The 22,641-nt window shown below is 39.2% G+C and overlaps 1 protein-coding gene across 4 annotated transcripts in view; it reads left to right on the top strand.

The window, feature by feature from the left end:
* Positions 1–22,641, top strand: part of USP31 (ubiquitin specific peptidase 31) — an 88,420-nt gene that overhangs the window by 43,313 nt on the left and 22,466 nt on the right. For all 4 annotated transcript variants that reach the window (XM_019012721.4, XM_063700042.1, XM_055365489.2 and 1 more), the window contains 9 exons: positions 43–131; positions 225–317; positions 954–1,089; positions 4,058–4,202; positions 15,713–15,893; positions 18,685–18,796; positions 19,334–19,428; positions 20,865–20,942; positions 21,539–21,668. In XM_019012721.4, the coding sequence (XP_018868266.4) occupies positions 43–131; positions 225–317; positions 954–1,089; positions 4,058–4,202; positions 15,713–15,893; positions 18,685–18,796; positions 19,334–19,428; positions 20,865–20,942; positions 21,539–21,668 (1,059 nt within the window). The remainder of the gene's footprint in view (positions 1–42; positions 132–224; positions 318–953; positions 1,090–4,057; positions 4,203–15,712; positions 15,894–18,684; positions 18,797–19,333; positions 19,429–20,864; positions 20,943–21,538; positions 21,669–22,641) is intronic.

Below are 22,641 nucleotides of genomic sequence, written 5' to 3'. Positions count from 1 at the left end.
TCTTTGTAGTCTGTGAAGTTGTACTTTCTTTTTTTTTTTTAGCCACCATCAGAGACTGATATGATGCCTGAGGGACCATCTTTTCCTGTCTGTAGCACTTTTGTACAAGAACTCTTTCAAGCGCAATACAGGTATGAGAAAATCAGATGTTTCCACTTATTTTGTTTACCTGACATCATTCTGGGTGATTTTAATGTCAAGCATCTTACCTTTTTGTTTTGAAGATCTTCTTTGACGTGTCCTCATTGTCAGAAACAGAGCAACACTTTTGATCCTTTCCTTTGCATTTCTTTGCCAATTCCTCTACCCCACACAAGGTAAGAATGGATTTAGTAAAATGAAGACTGTATTTTCTTATGGTATCCCTTTTCCTCTGTAGGCTCCTATTAGGTCTTCTTACTTATTTAGACAGGTAATGGGATTAATAATGGGATTGAATAGAGTCATTGCTACAACCTTACAAGAATAAATGCCCTCCTGAGTTTGCAGGGTGAGCAGGCACATGAGGCAAGCAGGGGCTGTGTAGTCTGGCCCAGTTTGTCATCCACACATAGTATCGGGGTGGGGGGAGGGGGGCTGCTGAGTGACTTCAGGATTCTCTAGAGACCTTACTTTACATTTCTTGTTTCTTAGTTGCTTTATTTTGAACAATTTCTCAACATTTCCAGGAGTTATGCTGTTCTAAAGAAAATACAAAGCACAGAATCAAGTGTAGATATATTTTTGTTTGCTTCATAGAATGTTCATTTTATGAAGATTGCCTTTTCCAAAGATCTTGATGATTGTTTGACAGTTCTGCTTAGAGCCAAGTGAAATTTTTCCATTTGGGCTTCCGAGTAACAGTGTGGGTTAGCTTTGGTTTTTTGTTGATTTCATCTCAGGTTTATTTTGCATCTTCTATATTTTAGTTGAAATAAGTGACTAATGAGAAGATCTGACTTTGATCTGTACAGGCCTCTCTATGTCACTGTAGTGTATCAAGGCAAATGTTCTCACTGCATGAGGATTGGTGTGGCCGTACCTCTGTCTGGGACTGTCGCCAGACTTCGGGAAGCAGTGTCTATGGAAACAAAGATCCCCACTGATCAGGTAATAAGTCTGCTAAGACCAGTTACACATGAGCCACAAAAGTATTGCTTTCTGGTCTCTTAGAATTTTTTACAGTTCTTTGCCAAGTATGGTTGGATAGAGATTTAAAACCAGTTGCATTTAGAGTTTAGGGAAAAAAATCAAGACCCCAAAGACTAAAATGTATAGAGAAACTTTTCATGTTTCATTTAATTGTGTATATAATTTTAAAAGAAGCTGTGACTTTACACCAAGACCTTCTTGTAGCTTTGTTCATAAGGTATAATTACTTAACCCTTCTTAAATCATTCCTGCGGATGTGTATGTGGGCAGTGGAGCGTCCTCGCAGTGTTTGATAGTCAAAGAGGCTTTGAAAACTTGAGCAGTGACACTAGAAAACCCCTTCCCATTGTGATGATAAGAGTGGATATCTTGCTAGTACAATGTTCTGTACGTAATAGATGCTCAATACGTTTTGTTTTCTCATTACGGCTGGACCAGTCTCTTACCTTGTTTAGAGAAGAGAAAGGAAAGTTGTGCCCATGCCGCATCCCTTTTGGGGTAAATGTTTGATAAGCAGTTATGTTGAAATTGACCAAAAATACTTTTGACCTGTTTGGACTTGACATGTTTTTGCATATAGCTTTTACTCAATTTACTATTATTATTTTATTTGGAAAAACATTCCTTATTTAAGATTTATTAAGGAAAGATGACTCAGTAGCTAAATTGCTTTCCCTAGATAGTAGCTTCTGGAAGCTACTGTGTAATCCCTGGAATAATAAAGGTGTTTTGTACTTTGGCCTCATGTGGCCTCATTTGGGAAGTTACCACAGTAAAACAAATACAATCAGCAGTGTTGCCCTAATATGGCAAATATCTCATATTTTTGCAGGCCAAGTACTGGCATGTTGATAAATGTTCATATTCTTTCCTACTCTGAAAAGCCCATTGGCTCTTTCTTCTCTTCAGGATGAGGGAAAGGCAGAAAGGGAGGGAGCGAGGCTTCGGTGGTGTCCAGGGCAAATCTGGTTGCATCTTTAGAGCTTCCAGCACTGTCTGGCTCCTTTTGCATGTGGTTTAAATTGGTGAAATAATTACAAGTTTGCTGTTGACCTCAGTTTGCTGAAGAGAGTGAATTTTACTTGCGTGTTCACCGGCAGAAAAGCAACATGGTCATTAAATTCATTAGAAGGAAAATGTGCCAGGAACATTTTTGCTGGACTATTTGTGGAATATACCACCAACCCCTTTTACCTGGTAGATTTGCAGAATGTTAGTGCTGGTTGAGGGGACCTCATAGGTCCAGTCCAACTCCCTTATTTGAAAGAGGCTCGGAAAAGCCATGTGACTTGTTCAGGTTTGCAGGGCTGGTTGATGACAGGCCGGACTGGAACCTGCATGCCCAATCCAGTGCTTTTTCACTAGACAGCGAGGCTGAGCATATAATGAAGTCTTTAAATGTCTCCAGTGTTCTCCTCTCCATCTTTTGTTTTTCTGTTTTGTTTGTTTGTTTGTATGTATGTATGTATGGATTGGTTGAGACAGGGTCTCACTCTGTTGCCCAGGCTGGAGTGCATTGGTGTAATCATGGCTCACTGCAGCCTCAACCCTGTGGGCTCAAGCAGTCCTCCCACCTCAGCTTCCCAAGTAGTGGGGACTGTAGGCGCATGTCACCACACCCAGCTGACTTTTGTATTTTTCATAGAGACGAGGTTTTGGCATGTTGCCCAGGCTGGTCTTGAACTCCTGGCCTCAAGCAGTCCTTCTGTCTTGGCCTCCCAAAGTGCTGGGATTACAGGCTTGAGCCACCATGCCTGTCCTGTTTTTCTGTTTTATTGTAAAATAACCATTTCAGAAATATAACAGAAAGAGGAAGTATCTCATACTAGGTATCTTAATGCGAAGGGTTACTAACTTTAATACTATGTTATATAGTATCCATTTAGATTTTTTCCGTGCATATATACATTATTTTATATAAGTAGAATCATTTACACATATTATTTTTACCTTGCTTTGTATTTACTTAGATTTTTGCATGTTAGTGCAAATATATATAGTTTATTCTTTTTAGTAGCTTTATAATTCCAGTAAGGCTATACTACATTTAACTAGTTAGTATTTTTGGACATTTGAGTTGATTTTTTTTTCAATACAAATATCCATGGTTTAGGCTTGAAAAATAGAAAATTAAATGATATGGGAGAAAGCCTCAGAGTCAGATGTGGACTCTGTCCTCGACATGAGGCTGAATCGTTGTAGAACTTTAGGCAAGTCTCTTGGCTTCTCTTCTTTCAGTGAAACGGAGGTTAGACATTATGATCTCCTGGTTCTCTTCTACACTAAAACTTAGAGAAACTCTGGAGTTAGAGTCATAGAGTTCTGCATCAGAGTACAGGTGTCCCTCAGTGTCCATGGGATTGGTTGTAGGAACCCTTGCACTAGGATACCAAAATCCACAGTGCTTTAATCCCTTTTATAACATGGCATAGTATTTACATAGAACCTAAGCATATCATCCTGTATACTTTATTTATTTTTACTTTTTATTTTATGGATACATAATAGTTGTACTTCCAATATACTTTAAATCATCTCCAGATAACTTACAATATTTAATACAGTGTGAATGTTATGTAAATAGTTGTTATGCTATATTGTTTAGGGAATAATGACAAGAAAAAATAGACTGTTCAGTATACATTCAATCATCCTTTTTTTTTCTTCTGAATATTTTTGATCTGCAGTTGGTTGAATCCACAGACGTAGCACCCACAGATATGGAGGGGTGACTGTATATTGTTATATAATTACAGAGGGTACTGTGCTTCCAGGATTCTCTCATTAAAGGCAAATAAAGTGGGCTCTGCGAGATGTTTCTCAGACCACTGCCAGTCCTGATGGTCTGGAGAAGTTCATAGAATTGGGAGATCAATTAGTATCGAATTTCCAGTTACCCAACTGTTTACATTTTTCCTATTTTTAGATTGTGTTAACAGAAATGTACTATGATGGGTTCCATCGTTCCTTTTGTGATACAGACGACCTGGAAACAGTCCATGAAAGCGACTGCATTTTTGCCTTTGAGACTCCCGAAATATTTAGGCCTGAAGGAATTCTCAGTCAAAGAGGTAAGGGAGCTCCTGTTTCCATAATGCCACCTGGGTTTGCAGGTTTAACTATAGTCTACCCTTTTAGTTGTCTATTATATAATGATATACATTTTTTTTAAATTGTGGTAAAATACACATAATTTTTTTATGATGGTATAATGGTAAAAATCTTATAGTAATATTTTCCTAGAAGAAGGCAGCTCTTACTGTTTTAGGCAAAGATATATCCATAGTTTAGTTGGGAAAACCTCTTATTGAGATTTAGGACTGACTGTGACCTCCTTTAAGTAGCCTTTTTGGCATCTTATCATGACATTCAGGAAGATATACTATGCCATAGGTTTGTTTTTTTTTTGTTTTGTTTTTGTTTTTTAATTTTGCTATCAGCTCTTAAGATTCTAGCATTTTTGCTATAGAATGTTTTCTTGGTACCTGCTTTTAAGAAATTTGCATGTAACTCTTCATTGATAGGCAGCAAAATGAAGTAAAGCCCTGGACAGTATTTTTCCTCTTACTGCGGTTTGGGCTGTGATTTGGAACTTAGCTTGTCTCCCCACTGTGCCTGGAGTTACAGGGTTATTCTGATTTTAAGAGTTACCAAGCAACTCAGACTTTGCTCCTTGCCACAGCATTCTTCAGGGTTCCTCTTAGGGCTCCTCTTCTTTTGCTCTACCCCAGTGGTTATTAATGCATCAGTATTACCTGGGAACTGGTTAGAAATGCAAATTCTTGGTCCCTACTCCACACCGAGTAAAGGAGAAACTCTGGTAAACAAGCCCTTTAGGTAGGTAATCGTGATGCAAGCTAAGTGAGAACTGCCGCTCTTATCAGGATTTTCCACGCCTTGATTTTTTGAACTGAATTCCCCCACTAGCCTCCACTTTTCTTTTGATTCCAGTTCCATTGCTTGACTTCCACCTCCCTACTGGAACTTCTACTTAGAAATCCTACAGGCATCTTACCCTTAGCATTTCTTTCTTAGATTGGTTGCTCCTGCATTTTTTCTAGAAATAATGGCACTACTGTCCTCCTCTTCACTCAAACTGGATCCAAGCTTGATAACTTCTCCTTCAAAATTCTCATAGAGCTGTTGACACACACTGCATTTTCCCCCTTTATTCTACTGCCACTGAAGTAGTTCAGGCCAGTCCCAACTGAGCTTTTCCAGTAAGTTTTTATCTTTACCACTGAACTTTCTCCTGTCTAGTTATTTCTCCACAGACTTACTCTAATACACAGTTCTGATCATGTTACATGCTATTTATTTACCAGTGGTTCCCCTTTTCTAAGATCAAATCTAAACACCTTGAAAGGAGCATAACCCCCTCCTCCCCTGCCATGATTTGGTCCTTGCCTTTCTTTCCAGTCTCTCTACTCCATTTTCTCTCCTTCCTCGGGTCTTCTCTTTCAGGTTACTCTGTTCTCAGACATGCCATGTGCTTTTCCATGTTCCCTACCATTTGCTGTGCTGAGGATTCACTTCTCCAGCTTCTATTCTCGTTAGCTCCTGCTTTGTTTTCCCGAGGTATCTTCCAGTCTCCCCATCCTGCCAAGCTCTAAGCACTCACTATTCAACTTTCTCTCTCTCTTTTATTCTTTTTGAGATAGAGTCTTGCTCTGTCACTCAGGCTGGAGTGCAGTGGCACGATCTTGGCTCACTGCAACCTTAGCCTCCCGAGTAGCTGAGATCACAGGCGCATGCCACCACACCTGGCTAATTTTTATATTTTTAGTAGAGATAGGGTTTCACCATGTTGGCCAGGCTAGTCTTGAACTCCTGACCTCAAGTAATCCACCTGCCTCAGCCTCCCAAAGTGCTGGGATTACAGGCATGAGCCACCACACCTGGCCCACTATTCTGCTTTCTGTTTCTACAGATTTCCCTAGTCTAGACTTCTATATAAATGGAATAATAAAATACATGGTATTTTGTGACTGGCTTTACTTAGTGTGATGTTTTCAAGATTCATTCATGTTGTAGCATATATCATACTTAATTCCTTTTTGTGGCCAAATAATATTTTATTGTTTGAATAGATCACATTTTGTTTATTCATTGTTAATGAACATTTGGGTTGTTTCCACCTTCTGGCTAATATGAATAATGCTCCTGTGAACATTCCACACAAGTTTTTGTGTGGACTTATGTTTTCGTTTCTCTTCATACCTGGGAATAGAACTGCTGGGTTGTGTGGTAACTTTATGTTTAGTCATTTGGGGGAACTTACAGACTTTTCCAAAGTGGCTGCACCGTGTTACATTTTTATCAGCAATGTTTGAGGGTTCCAGTTTCTCTACGTCCTCGCCAACACTTGATTATTATCTGACTCTTTAATTTTAGCTATTGTAGTGGGTATGAAGTGGTATCTCATTATGGTTTTGATTTGTGTTTGTGACTGACATGATGTTGAGCATCTTTTCTTGTGCTTGTTGGCCATTTGTAGATCATATTTGGAAAAATGTCTATTCAAATATTTTACCCATCTTAAAATTGCATTGTTTGCTTTTTGTTGTTGAGTTTTAGGAATTTTCACATATGCTGAATACTAGACCCTTATCAGATATATGATTTGCAAATATTTTCTCCCATTCTGTGGGTGGTCTTTTAACTACCTGATAATGTCCTTTGAAACACAAAAGTTCTTAGTTTTGTTGAAGTCCAGTTTATCTATTTTTTTTTGTTGCTTGTGCTTTTGTTGTCATATCTGACACTTTATCAAATCCAAAGTCATAAAGATTTACCCCGTAATTTCTTTTAAGAGTTTTATAGTTTTAGCTCTTATATTATAGTTTTTTGAACTATTTTGAGTTAATTTTTTATGTGCATGTGCATGTGTCTTTTTAGTAGCATGATATATAATCCTTTGGGTATATACCCAGTAATGGGATTGCTGGGTCAAATGGTAATTCTAGTTCTAGATCCTTGAGGAATTGCAACACTGTCTTCCACAGTGGTTGAACTAATTTACACTCCCACCAACAGTGTAAAAGCATTCCTATTTCTCCACATCCTCTCCAGCATCTGTTGTTTCCTGACTTTTTAATGATTGCCATTCTAATTGGTGTGCGATGGTATCTCATTGTGGTTTTGATTTGCATTTCTCTGATGACCAGTGATGATGAGCATTTTTTCATGTGTTTTTTGGCTGCATAAATGTCTTCTTTTGAGAAGTGTCTGTTCATACCCTTTGCCCACTTTTTGATGGGGTTATTTTTTTCTTGTAAATTTGTTTGAGTTCTTTGTAGATTCTGGATATTAGCCCTTTGTCAGATGGTTAGATTGCAAAAATTTTCTCCCATTCTGTAGGTTGCCTGTTCACTCTGATGGTAGCTTCTTTTGCCGTGCAGAAACTCTTTAGTTTAATTAGATCCCATTTGTCTATTTTGGCTTTTGTTGCCTTTGCTTTTGGTGTTTTAGTCATGAAGCCCTTGCTCATGCCTGTGTCCCTAAAGATACTGCCTAGGTTTTCTTCTAGGGTTTTTATGGTTCTAGGTCTAAGATTTAAGTCTTTAATCCACCTTGGATTAATTTTTGTATAAGGCGTAAGGAAGAGATCCAGTTTCAGCTTTCTACATATGGCTAGCCAGTTTTCCCAGCACCATTTATTAAACAGGGAATCCTTTCCCCATTTCTTGTTTTTGTCAGGTTTGTCAAAGATCAGATGGTTGTAGATGTGTGGTGTTACTTCTGAGGCTTCTGTTCTGTTCCATTGGTCTGTATCTCTGTGTTGGTACCAGTACCATGCTGTTTTGGTTACTGTAGCCTTGTAGTATAGTTTGAAGTTAGGTAGCGTGATGCCTCCAGCTTTGTTCTTTTTGCTTAGGATTGTCTTGGTGATGCAGGCTTGGTGATGGATTTTTTGGTTCCATATGAACTTTAAAGTAGTTTTTTCCAATTCTGTGAAGAAAGTCATTGGTAGCTTGTTGGGGATGGCATTGAATCTGTAAATTACCCTGGGCAGTATGACCATTTTCACGATATTGATTCTTCCTATCCATGAGCATGGAATGTTCTTCCATTTGTTTGTGTCCTCTTTTATTTCATTGAGCAGTGGTTTGTAGTTCTCCTTGAAGAGGTCCTTCACATCCCTTGTAAGTTGGATTCCTAGGTATTTTATTCTCTTTGAAGCAATTGTGAATGGGAGTTCACTCATGATTTGGCTCTCTGTTTGTCTGTTATTGGTGTATAGGAATGCTTGTGATTTTTGCACATTGATTTTGTATCCTGAGACTTTGCTGAAGTTGCTTATCAGTTTAAGGAGATTTTGGGCTGAGACGATGGGGTTTTCTAGATATACAATCATGTCATCTGCAAACAGGGGCAATTTGACTTCCTCTTTTCCTAATTGAATACCCTTTATTTCTTTCTCTCGCCTGATTGCCCTGGCCAGAACTTCCAACACTATGTTGAATAGGAGTGGTAAGAGAGGGCATCCTTGTCTTGTGCCAGTTTTCAAAGGGAATGCTTCCAGTTTTTGCCCATTCAGTATGATATTGGCTGTGAGTTTGTCATAAATAGCTCTTATTATTTTGATACATGTTCCATCAATGCCTAGTTTATTGAGTTTTTAGCATGAAGGGCTGTTGAATTTTGTTGAAGGCCTTTTCGGCATCTATTGAGATAATCATATGGTTGTTGTCATTGGTTCTGTTTATGTGATGGATTACATTTATTGATTTGCATATGTTGAACCAGCCTTGCATCCCAGGGATGAAGCCAACTTGATCATAGTGGATAAGCTTTTTGATGTGCTGCTGGATTTAGTTTGCCAGTATTTTATTGAGGATTTTTGCATCGATGTTCATCAGAGATATTGGTCTAAAATTCTTTTATTTGTTGTGTCTCTGCCAGGCTTCGGTATCAGGATGATGCTGGCCTCATAAAATGAGTTAGGGAGGATTCCCTCTTTTTCTATTGATTGGAATAATTTCAGAAGGAATGGTACTAGCTCCTAGAATTCGGCTGTGAATCCGTCTGGTCCTGGACTCTTTTTGGTTGGTAGGCTATTAATTATTGCCTCAATTTCAGAGCCTGTTATTGGTCTATTCAGAGATTCAACTTCTGCCTGGTTTAGTCTTGGGAGGGTGTATGTGTTCAGGAATTTATCCATTTCTTCTAGATTTTCTAGTTTATTTGTGTAGAGGTGTTTATAGTATTCTCTGATGGTAGTTTGTATTTCTGTGGGATCAGTGGTGATATCCCCTTTATCATTTTTATTGCGTCTATTTGATTCTTCTCTCTTTTTTTCTTTATTAGTCTTGCTAGCGGCCTATCAATTTTGTTGATCTTTTCAAAAAACCAGCTCCTAGATTCATTTATTTTTTTGAAGGGTTTTTTGTGTCTCTGTCTCTTTCAGTTCTCCTCTGATCTTAGTTATTTCTTGCCTTCTGCTAGCTTTTGAATGTGTTTGCTCTTGCTTCTCTAGTTCTTTTAATTGTGATGTTAGGGTGTTGATTTTAAATCTTTCCTGCTTTCTTCTGTGGGCATTTGGTGCTATAAATTTCCTTCTACACACTGCTTTAAATGTGTCCCAGAGATTCTGGTACATTTTCTTTGTTCTCATTGGTTTCAAAGAACATCTTTATTTCTGCTTTCATTTTGTTATTTACCCAGTAGTCATTCAGGAGCAGGTTCTTCAGTTTCCATGTAGTTGTACGGTTTTGAGTGAGTTTCTTAATCCTGAGTTCTAATTTGATTGCACCGTGGTCTGAGAGACAAGTTTCTTGTGGTTTCTGTTCTTTTACAGTTGCTGAGGAGTGCTTTACTTCCATTTATGTGGTCAATTTTAGAATAAGTGCGATGTGGTGCTGAGAAGAATGTATATTCTGTTGATTTGGGGTGGAGAGTTCTGTAGATGTAGATTAGGTCTGCTTGGTGCAGAGCTGAGTTCAAGTCCTGGATATCCTTGTTAACCTTTTGTCTTGTTGATCTGTCTAATGTTGACAGTGGGATGTTAAAGTCTCCCATTATTGTGTGGGAGTCTAAGTCTCTTTGTAGGTCTCTAAGGACTTGCTTTATGAATCTGGGTGCTCCTGTATTGGGTGCATATGTATTTAGGATAGTTAGCTCTTCTTGTTGAATTTGATCCCTATACCATTATGTAATGGCCTTCTTTTTCTCTTTTGATCTTTGTTGGTTTAAATTCTGTTTTATGAGAGACTAGGATTGCAACCCCTGCTTTTTTTTTGCTTTTCATTTGCTTGGTAGATCTTCCTCCATCCTTTTATTTTGAGTCTACTTGTGTCTCTGCACATGAGATGGGTCTCCTGAATACAGCACACTGATGGGTCTTGACTCTATCCAGTTTGTCAGTCTGTCTTTTAATTGGGGCATTTAGCCCATTTACATTTAAGGTTAATATTGTTATGTGTGAATTTGTCCTGTTATTATGATGTTATTTGGTTATTCTGCCCGTTAATTGATGCAGTTTCTTCCTAGCATTGATGGTCTTTACAATTTGGCATGTTTTTGCAATGGCTGGTACCAGTTGTTCCTTTCCATGTTTAGTGCTTCCTTCAGGAGCTCTTGTAAGGCAGGCCTGGTGGTGACAAAATCTCTCAGCATTTGCTTGTCTGTAAAGGATTTAATTTCTCCTTCACTTATGCAGCTTAGTTTGGCTGGATATAAATTTTGGGTTGAAAATTATTTTCTTTAAGAATATTGAATATTGGCCCCATTCTCTTCTGGCTTGTAAGGTTTCTGCCGAGAGATCTGCTGTTAGTCTGATGGGCTTCCCTTTGTGGGTAACCTGACCTTTCACTCTGGCTGCCCTTAACATTTTTTCCTTCATTTCAACCTTGGTGAATCTGACAATTATGTGTCTTGGGGTTGTTCTTCTCGAGGAGTATCTTTGTGGTGTTCTCTATATTTCCTGAATTTGAATGTTGGCCTGCCTTGCTAGGTTGGGGAGGTTCTCCTGGATAATATCCTTGAAGAGTGTTTTCCAGCTTGGTTCCATTCTTCCCATCACTTTCAGGTACAGCCATCAAACATAGATTTGGTCTTTTCACGTAGCCCCATATTTCTTGGAAGCTTTGTTCATTTCTTTTTACTCTGTTTTCTCTAACCTTGTGTTCTTGCTTTATTTCATTAATTTGAGCTTCAGTCACTGATACCCTTTCTTCCACTTGATCGAATTGGCTATTGAAGCTTGTGCGTGCATCACAAAGTCGTCATGCCATGGTTTGCAGCTCCATCAGGTCATTTAAGCTCTTCTCTTCACTGTTTATTCTAGTTAGCCATTCGTCTAACCTTTTTTTCAAGGTTTTTAGCTTCCTTGTGATGGGTTTGAACATGCTCCTTTAGCTCAGAGAACCAACCTCCTGAAGCCTACTTCTGTCAACTCATCAAAGCCATTCTCCATCCAGCTTTGTTCCATTGCTGGCGAGGAACTGCGATCCTTTGGAGGAGAAGAGGTGCTCTGGTTTTTAGAATTTTCAGCCTTTCTGCTCTGGTTTCTCCCCATCTTTGTGGTTTTATCTACCTTTGATCTTTGATGTTGGTGACCTACAGATGGGGTTTTGGTGTAGATGTCCTTTTTGTTGATGTTGGTGCTATTCCTTTCTGTTTGTTAGTTTTCTTTCTAACGATCAGGTCCCTCAGCTACAGGTCTGTTGGAGTTTGCTGGAGGTCCACTCCAGACCCTGTTTGCCTGGGTATCACCAGTGGAGGCTGCAGAACAGCAAATATTGCTGCCTGATCCTTCCTCTGGAAGCTTCATCCCAGACAGGCACCTGCCTGTATGAGGTGTCTGTTGGTTCCTACTGGGAGATGTCTCCCAGTTAGGCTACATGGGAGTCAGGGACCCACTTGAGGAGGCAGTCTGTCCATTCTCAAGAGCTCAAATGCCATGCTGGGAGAACCACTGCTCTCTTCAAAGCTGTCAGGCAAGGACCTTAAAGTCTGCAGAAGCTGTGTGCTGCCTTTTGTTCAGCTATGCCCTGCCCACAGAGGTGCAGTCTACAGAGGCAGCAGGCCTTGCTGAGCTGTGAGGGGCTCTGCCCAGTTTGAGCTTCCTGGCCGCTTTGTTTACCTACTCAAGCCTCAGCAATGGTGGATGCCCCTCCCCCAGCCAGGCTGCCGCCTCGCAGTTTGTTCTCAGACTGCTGCGCTAGCAGTGAGCAAGACTCCGTGGGCATGGGACCCACCGAGCCAGGCACGAAAGAGAATCTCCTTGTCTGCCAGTTGCTGAGACCTTGGGAAAAGCACAGTATTTGGGCAGAAGTGTCCTGTTTTTTCCAGGTACAGTCTGTCACAGCTTCCCTTGGCTAGGAAAGGGAAATCCCCCGACCCCTTGAGCTTCCCGGGTGAGGCGACACCCCACTCTGCTTCAGCTCACCCTCCGTGGGCAGTACCCACTGTCCAACCGTTCCAATGAGATGAACCAGGTACCTCAGTTGGAAACGCAGAAATCACCCGTCTTCTGCGTCGATCATGCTGGGAGCTGCAGACCAGAGCTGTTCCTGTTCGGCCATCTTGGAACGGATCCACTTCATTCCTTTTTAATGGCCGAACATTATTCCATACATACGTATGCATGTACCACATTTTGTTTATCCATTAATCTATTGATGGGCATTTGTTTTTTTCCTACCTTTTGTCTATTATGAATAGTCCTACTATGAGCATTTGTGTACAAGTATTTGTTTGAATACCTGTTTTCAGTTCTTTTGGGTATATACCTAGGAATGGAATTGATGGATCATATCATAATTCTATGGTTGTCTTCTTGGGAATTGCCAAACTGTTTTCCACAGGAGCTGGATCATTTTACGTTTCCACCAGCAATAGATGAGAGTTCTAATTTCTCCACATCTTTGCCAACATTTATTTTTCATCTTTTTGATTTTAGCCATCCTGGTGAATGTGAAGTGTTACTTCATTGAGGTTTTGACTTGCATTTCTCTAATAGTAAATGATGATGAACATCTTGCCATGTGCTTGTTTGGCCATTTATATATTCTCTTTGGAGAAATGTCTATTCAAGCCTTTTTCCCATTTTAAATTGCATTATCTTTTTGTTGAGTTGTTTTTGTTGAGTTGTAAGAATTCTTTGTAAGGATGTATAATACTAGACCCTTATGGGATATATGACTTGCAAGTATTTTATTTCATTCTCTGGGTTTTTTCTCTTTCTTGATAGTGTTCTTTGACGTACAAAAGTTCTTCATTTTGATGAAGTCTGTTTTTTCTTTTGTTGCTCATAGTTTTGTTGTCATATCTAAGAATCCGTCACCACATCCAAGGTCATAAAGATTTACTCTTGTGTTTTCTTCTGAGTTTTGTAGTTTTAGCTCTTACATTTAGGTTGTTGATACATTTTAAGTTAATCTTTATAAATTGTATGAGGTAGGGACCAAACTCCATTTGATTAAGAGATTGTACTGTCCTCATTGAATGGTCTTGGTGCTCTTGTTGAAAGTCCTTATTTTAATTCCTCTTTTACTTCACCCTCTACTTCCAGAGGCCTCTGGCGCCTCCAGTTTCTGATTCTTTCGGTGATCCTGTATATTGGGTTGGCCAGCTTTCTCCAATGCCAGCTTACAATTCAGTTTTCTCTGGTCTACTCATATTTACAATATTTTCTAGATAGTCTATTATTTCACTTATTCTTCTTTGACCCAGGTGCTTGTTTGTCTTTCTTTTCCAGTTGTTACGTTTCCCTGTATGTGTTTTTGTTTGGATTGTTTCTAATTTTATTGCATTACAGTAAAAAATACCTAAATTATCTTGTCCAGAGAGCCTTTCCTCACTCCCTTTACCTGCAGGCTGGCTGGCGAACTCCTGCTCTTCTGGGCAGTTAACTTCTGTTAATCTCTCACACCAGCGTGTTATGTGGAAATGATTTGTTTTCTTCTCTGTCCTTCTCACCACACTGTGAAGTTCTTTGGAGCTAGGGCCACATTTTGCTTTATCTTGCTATACCCAGCAGTGCAGTGTAGTTCTTAATATGCAGCAAGAGCCCAGGTAATGTTTGTTCAACTGAAAGTTTCTCAAAATCCTGTTCCCACCCCAGTTGCTTAGGGTTAACACTAAGCTTCTATTTATAAGTGAATTTGGTGAATCCAAAGGTTATTGTGTTCTAGCCAGAGACTGCCTTATTGAGTGTGCGTTAGCCTCTATCTTAAGGCCTTAACAGATGTTTTATTCAATACATAATGAGGCTACTGCTTTCCCCACATTACTAGTGAGGAAGCTGAGACTTGGAGATGAAGTAACCACTCCCAGCTCACACAGCCGGCAGTAAATGGGTCCACAGTTTGAACACAGAGCTTGATTTCTGTGCAGTTGACAATGTGGCATCCCCTTATCTCGTCAGGAGTCCACATCAATTCTAGGAGAACAGATCTTCCCACCCTTACCTCTGCCAAGAACCTGGGAAACGAGTTTATTGTCTCAACTTCAGATATCTATTATTTTTATTTTCTCGTACCAGAGTTTAAAATGGTTAGGAAGTAAGATCTACTCCTGTTCCTTTTGTGATTTCTTTATGGTGTTTAAGCTTAAAAAGTTTTCTTCCCTCTAGTGGCTTGACAAAGATTCAGCTTTTTTCTTATTTCTAGTTTGTATGTGTTGTTTTTTTAAACTCTATCTGGAATTTATATTGGCATTAACATTGGCATTAACTATGTACTTTGTCATTTTGAATTGTTATAATGTTGAGGTATCTTAATAGGTTCAGTGAGTCTTAGATTGCTGAGTATTGAGGTTATTGCCAGCATTTTGCTATAAATACTTTTGTGTAGGCCATTTGTATTTTATTCTCTTTCTGGTGGTATTATTATTTATGGTGGTGGTAGGAGGGGTTTCTTCTATTTTCCAGCTGGGATGTCATTTCCCTAGGCTGTACTTCCAAAGGATTAAAGGAATGAGCAGGTAGTCAGGCATTTATTGGGGTTGTGCTGGGTGCTGAGTTGCTGGGTACTTTGATTGACAGGGAGCTCTGCTTTGGGGCATTTGGGAGGATCAGTACTGTGCCTGTCATATATATTTTTGTTAACTTTAATGTGGATTGATCCAGTCTAGTAGACTGTATTCCCAGTTGGAAGATTCTCCTGATGGCTCTGAGTCTAGTAGGTGTAGTGTGTAATTTACCTTTTATTTCTTATAAGTCTGGCTCTTTAATCAGGGAGAAGAAACTGCTATTGAATATTGAAGAACATTCCACATCTTTATTTTTTAAAAATTTGTTTGATTACTGGTTGCATGACCTCACTACATTTTCTTGGTGAATCATCTCAGCACACATGCCCTTCTAAAACTGTATCTAACATTCACTGAAGTGCAGTTTTAATTTTCAGTTTTTTAAGATAGGTAAGGCTAGTTTAAAGGAAATAATAATGGATGCTAAAGAAATTCTCTAACGGCTAGATGAGTAATCTAAGTAGGATGTTTCTTTTTTTGATTGCAGTTTAATTTACATAATGACTTTTTTAAAAAAATTTTCTCTGTTGGGTAAATTTCTTCATAACGAGTGAATAAAAATAATTTTGAAGAGATAAAATGAGTTGTTTTTATTCTGTTTCAGGAATTCATTTAAACAACAACCTAAACCACTTGAAATTTGGCTTGGATTATCATAGACTGTCTTCTCCTACACAAACAGCAGCAAAGCAAGGGAAAATGGATTCGCCCACATCAAGAGCAGGCAGCGACAAGATTGTCCTGTTGGTGTGTAACCGAGCCTGCACTGGGCAGCAAGGGAAAAGGTGAGAACCAGATTATTTTCCAGTAAGTACCTAGACTGTAACAGTCAGTATTTTCAAACATGTTAAAAAGCATGGGCAAAAAGTTCTTACTTTCAGTAGTTAATTTTTGATTCTGATATTTAGAAAGAATACATGTACAAGTTGACCTGATTTGGGTGGTTGGTCGGGGGAGAGTAAAATTAGGAATCTGGGGTTTTGTTGTTGTTGTTGTTGTTGTTTGTTTGTTTGTTTTTTGATATGGAGTCTTGCTGTGTTGCCCAGGCTGGAGTGTAGTTGTGCGATCTTGGTTCACTGCAACCTCTGCCTCACAGGTTCAAGCGATTCTCTTGGCTCAGCCTTCTGAGTAGCTGGGATTATAGGCGCCAGCCACCACACCCAGCGAATTTTTTATATTTTTAGTAGAAATGAGGTTTCACCATTTTGGTCAGGCTGGTCTCAAACTCCTGACCTCAGACGATCCGCCTGCCTTGGCCTCCCAAAGTGCTGGGATTATAGGCGTGAGCCACTGCATCCGGCCAGGAATCTAGTTTTTAAAGTCCCATTTCATATGTGTATTTTCAGTTCAGGCTCCTCTTGGGGCTCTAGACCCATTTCCAGCTACTTTCCTGACAGCTTTTTTGTTTTTATTTTTTTAATTGTTAACATGTCTACTTGGATGGTGCATGTCCCTCAGTCTTCTGTCCCAAATTGAACTTATGTCTTATGTCCCAAGTTGAATTGAAGTATGTCCAAATTTTCTTTCCTTTTAAAACTGGCTCTCCAGTATTTCCCATCTTGGCAAATGGCACCACACATTCATTCAGGTTTGTAAGTCAGAAATTTGGGAGTCAGAAATCTCTCTCAAATTTGTCTAATGCCCTCTGTAAGAGTGTATGGGTGTTTTAGACTATCTTTTAAAGTAACTCTGTCACAGTAGGAATGTAACCTGAGTATTAACAAGAGACAGATATGTTTCAAGGAGAAAGGACTCAGTGTTTCTTAACATTTGTTAGAATAGCCTTTATGTTAGCCTTTGAAAATTTTGCTTTGAAATAAGTTCCCTGCATAGTAAATAACATAAATGTAAAATGTGTTGATATGCATATTTATGCTATTCATTGACAGGTATTTTAGTGTTTACAGTGTGTTGGGCATGGTTCTAAACACTGGGGATTCAGCAGGGAACAAGACAGGCAAGGTCTGTGTCCTCATGGAGCTTCCATCCTAGCTAGGACAGACCGACTATGAACAAGTAGACGTCTTTAACTTCAGACAGTCCGTACCATGTCGAAGGCATTAAAACAGACTAGAATGATAGAGTGTGATGGTGGGAGGCTGGCAAGACTACATTAGGAAGGGAGGTCAGGGAAGGCGTCCCTGAAGAGACTGCAGCCAAGCTGAGCCCCAGTGTGCTGTGTGAACATGAGGGGAAAGGATCCCATGCAGAGCGAACACCTGGTACATGCACACAAGACTAGGAGGAGCTTGGTGTGTGTCAGGCACAGAAGGAATGAAGTAAAGAACCTGTGGAATTCCCTTCATGATGCTAGTCTCTCGAAGAGTGAAGTCATTATTTTAAAAAAATATGGTTGGGTGATTTACATGTACTTGTAACTCATTTCACCTCACAGTAGTTTTTAGGCAGATTGGTTCACTGTTAAGCACCACTATAAGCGAACAGTTCGATAGTTGTTGGAAACTGGTTTCTTGGTGATCTTAGCACCTCTACTTCCCTCTGGGCCTGAGTCAGAGTTAATCTGTTAGATCATTTGTTCATTCATTCATTCATCTATTTAGATGAATCTAGAGATTGTTTGCGCTACTAAGATAAATAAATAAATAAAACAGTGCTTGCTATCAAATAACTCACAGCCTATTGGTGGAGGCAGAAAAATAAGCAGGCATTGTTTATAGCACAGTATACACAGGGAACAAGCCAACAGGGTGCCTCCTGGAAAAGAATACCTCCACTGGGTCTTCACATGAGTGAGTAGGAGACAGCCTAGACTCGGAAGGGTGGGGAGGGTGTTCCAAGCAGAGGGAGTTCCCTGACAAAAAGACATGGATGTGTGAGAGTAGGACACATTCAGGGAATTCAGGTTTGACTGACTGGGCGTGGATGAGAGTTGAGGCTAGGATAGTGGTCCTCAACATTGGCTGCATATTAGAACCACCCAGGGAGGCCCTAAAAACATCTCAGTGCTCAGATCATATTCCAGACTGATTTCATCAGAATCTCTGGGGGCTGGACTTGGGCATCATTATTTTCTAAAGCTCCTCTCGTGATTTTGGTCTTCGGTCTGTGCAGCTGAGGCCAAGAACCACAGTACTGCTTGGACTCTGTGGGACATAGCTCTGGAGCTGACTTTCACTGTCACTTGCTTGCCAGTGCCTCCCTTGTTGTCAGAGACTCAAGAATGTGGCTGCCTGTCTGTGAGACCTTCCAGCCCTATCTAGTCCTCTGGCACCCAACCCCTTATGAGTTCGACCTGTGCTGTTTGCCAGGCTCATGTCCACTCCCACCCACTGTGCTCTCCATCTTCACTGATCCTGCCCCGTTGCCACCTGCTGTCCTAGCACCGTACTCCCCTAGAAGCCATTTTGGTGTATTGGCTATTAAATTTCATTTAGAAATCCAAGGTGTTCATCTCCTTATGAAGAGTTACCATTAAATTTCCTGTTTCTTTTATTTTGAGAACTGTCCTAAAGCCAATTATATTGTGATTCCGTTTTAAGAGATCAAGAACAAAAGATAACAGTGTTAAAGGAATTACTGTACTTTAAAGGTGATTACGTTGTTGATGTGTGTTAGATTTGGACTGCCCTTTGTGCTGCACTTAGAGAAGACAATAGCTTGGGACCTTCTGCAGAAGGAAATCTTGGAGAAGATGAAGTATTTCTTGAGGCCCACGGTTTGCATTCAGGTTTGTAAGCATTTTGATATTCCAGCATAGCATGGATATATACTCAGTGAAGAAACAAACATTACAGTGAAATTTGAGTTTCTTGTGTTTGGATTTCCAGGACTGAGAATTTATCCCTCATTTTATGAAAGAGCTAGCCACTGCAAGGTTTTCCTTGAACTGCTGCATATTCCTTTATAATATTTATCTAATAACGTTCAATACATGATCAGCTTGGAAAGGATTTAGTAGAATGTCTATCTGTATATTTTAAAAATTATTACTATGTTAAGGTATCCGTGGAAGACCATTAAGCTGATGTTTAGTAAAGGCAATGTGTTACTTGTCTTGCATAACATATTTGATACGTAAATCGCATTTGGGTAAATAACATTTAAAGTGTATTAGAGTGGCTCAACAACCTTATAGAATCTTATAGTGAAGCATTTTGCAGAATAAACAGTTTACTGTAACTCTAATCTGTTTTGGAAACGCCACTGTGAAACAGATGCCCTTGAAGAAAAATTTGGCTTAATTCTCATCTAACATCTGATGCAGGTGTGTCCATTCAGCTTGCGTGTGGTCAGTGTTGTTGGAATAACATATTTGCTGCCCCAGGAGGAGCAGCCCTTGTGCCACCCAACAGTAGAAAGGTAAAAAAAAATTTTTTTTTTAAATTACCTTTTAGAATCTCACATATATTCATGTGTGATTTCAAGTGATGTCTTATATAATTTCCACATAAGTGTGCAGGGTTCTTTAGGCTTATTTCGAAATTAAGTACTTATTTTACTTTTGATTTGTGCTTGGGTATATGTTTGATGATCTTTCTTGAAATAAGAAAAGCCCTGGAGGACTTGGGTTAGGAAAGCAAATTAACGTATGTCCTAGGACTGTAGATAAATTACACTTTCATATTCACCAGGAATGAAGTTTTGTAAAGTAACGTTCTAATCAGGCCACATTCTTCCTTAAAACCCTTGTATGGCAACTCGTGGCCTAAAAAATAAAGCCCATGTTCCACAATGTAAGAAGTTCTTCACAGTTTGAATTCCGCTTACTTTTGTCAGGCTTTGCTCTACCTCTCCCCACTTATCCCAAACTTTCAGCAGCATTAAAGTACAGATGATTGTTTGAACAGGCAATACTATTTTATATGCGTGCTTTGCATGTGTGGTTTCCTCTGTCCATAATACCTTTCCTTTAAGCCCTGTTTTATACTTTTCCTCCTCCCACCCCCGGCAACCTGCCCCATAGAATTAGTCACTCTACTCTGCTACCTCTGTGCTGTCTAAATCTGTTATAATGCTCTATTGTATTAATAAAATAATATACATATATACACACTATATGTCTATGAATATATAATATATGAAAACTCACATTTTTTATAATAAAAATTATTATAATGATTTTTTCAACAAATATTGTAGTGCCTATATTTCAGGATTCTAAAAAAGCATACAACATGGTCCTGCTTGAAAGTTCACTGTTTGGGTTTAGAGATGAGAGTTAGTAGACAACAATCCAAAATATTGCAGAACATAAACAAGATGAGATAGGTAATATTAACTGAGTTCTGGGTTTCTCAGGAGATGGCAAGGAGCCAGTGAACTTGGGACGGGGGTAGCTTTGGAGGAAGGAGGAAGAAGGGTGCAGTCTAGAGCAGGCATGGCATGTTGGTGGAGAGGTGGAAAGGTGCAAGGGGCGACTTTGTTCCCAGGGGACTACCGTCCATTGTCTGTTTGGGTGGGTGAAAAATTGGGCAAGAAGTTGGGAAGGTCATAATGACTATCTGAGAGTGATCATCAACCTTATAACATGACACTAAATTTCTTCCAACCTCTTTATTATTAATACTGTATTGGGCTTTTTTAATTTAAGGGTTTTTCAGTTTAGTTGAAATGTAGTTATTAAATCAGTGGTTATAGTGGTCTTGCTGAAAACTTTTTTCTGATGGGGAACTACGATGAAGATTTTCATTAATCACCTGAAATTATGATTTCGGGTAGGACATAATCACATTAAGTAAAATCATTTGTTTAGAAAATAATATGTGGCTTCCCTCTCCACTTCCCTGGTTCTATAGGGCATTAAAATCTTGTGGACCAGGTGGCACCGCTCATGTGAAATTAGTAGTCGAGTGGGACAAGGAGACAAGAGATTTGTGAGTATTTTTAGAGTTAGTATTTATAGAAACATTGATTTAATTATCATTTTTATAGCACACCTTTGATATGTTAAATGAGCTGAAACACAAATCTCTCTTCTCTTTAGCTAAGTATCCAGGTGTGTTGTTAACCCTTTATTTAAGCAGTTTATAATTCCTTTCCTATACATTCTCTCTTCCCAATCCCAGAACCTTAGAACATTTGTTCACTGCTGAAAGAGAAGCTGTATACTCATTAGCTACTATATAGGTTCAATTTACTTTGATTTTTATTACAGGCCCATTAATTCTAGAAAGCAATGTCAGATGCATGTTCTTAGATGTAAAGGACAGGAATATGTGGTTTAACCAGTACAGTTCATGGCCAAACCCAGAAAAATCAAGTTAGTTCTGGAAATAACTTTGTATACAGAGAACTTTTCAAGAACATTTTGGAATATAGAAAAGTTGGGTCACTACTTTTGTTTTCTTACACATTGATTTTTTTTTTTCCTTTGGTTATGAGTTTGTAGTCGCTTCATGAAGCCGTAATTGTATTTTTCCTTCCATTTTGCAAGACATTCCCTGATAGATGCTTTTCCCCCTAATTGCAGCTTGTTTGTAAATACTGAGGATGAGTATATTCCTGATGCAGAAAGTGTTCGTCTGCAAAGGGAGCGTCATCATCAGCCTCAAACCTGCACTTTATCCCAGTGTTTCCAACTGTACACCAAAGAGGAGCGGGTAAGAGACTGGGCAGCATTTCTTGGTTGCTCAGGGCAGTGGGGAGTGGGGCATGGCAAGGTGATAGTGGAGAAACAAATCACGCCCCAGAAGTCGCCGCAGGATTTTGCATATATGTAAGTCTGCACATGTAATGAGCATCTTAATGCTCTTGCTTTTAGGACTTTAACAAGAAGTTGTAAGTTTCTAGAAAACCGTGATTAATTGAAGTACTCTGGAAATGAACCTTCATAGTTCTTTTTAATGGTTAATGATCAAGTTTTCGTGATTTTCTTTCTCAATTTAGAAGTCTTAAGATCTTTTCCTTAGTAACTTAAACAGTGATTCTTGACTTTTTGGTACTAAGAACATAGGTGCCAGGACCTATTTAAATTTAAATTAATTAAATTTAAAAAATTAAAATTAAGTGAAGTAAATAGTTCAGTTCCTTCGTTGCATTAGTCATGTTTCAAGTGCTCAGCAGACACGTGGTGGCTAGTGGGTCCCATATTGAACAGCGTAGATATAGACCAGAAAGTAGAGAGCAAGGCTTTGCAGGTAGTAGGGACCCAGTAAGTATTTAAATGAATGGATGGACAGAGAGATGGATAAATAAGCCTCTTTGAGTGGGGCCCAGGCCTGTGTGATTTTTATGCACCTTATAAACATTGACCAGAGTACTTGGAGTCATCTAACCTTGCATTGATATCTAGGATCATAATTTTGACTACTAGTTGTAACTCTTCACTCTTAAATTAGAGGGAGTCATGCAATTTCAGGATTGAAGGGGACTTTAAAACTCTTTTATTCTAGTGGTTGGGTTCTTCTTCTACTTAATTTCAAATAGGTGATTGCTTAGCCTGAGTTTGAGTATCTTTTGTTATGAGGTAGTTTGCCTCCTTAAGACAGAGATAGACCATGTTTTCTCTGGATGGCTCTGATGGTAACTGAAGTTAACCTGAAATATGTCCACTGGTTACTATACCCAACAGTT

This window comes from Gorilla gorilla, chromosome 18 (assembly GCF_029281585.2).
Source record: "Gorilla gorilla gorilla isolate KB3781 chromosome 18, NHGRI_mGorGor1-v2.1_pri, whole genome shotgun sequence".
NCBI classification, from domain to species: Eukaryota; Metazoa; Chordata; class Mammalia; order Primates; family Hominidae; genus Gorilla; species Gorilla gorilla.
The sequence above is the reverse complement of the archived record's forward strand: the minus strand, read 5'-3'. Positions and strand labels throughout refer to the sequence as shown.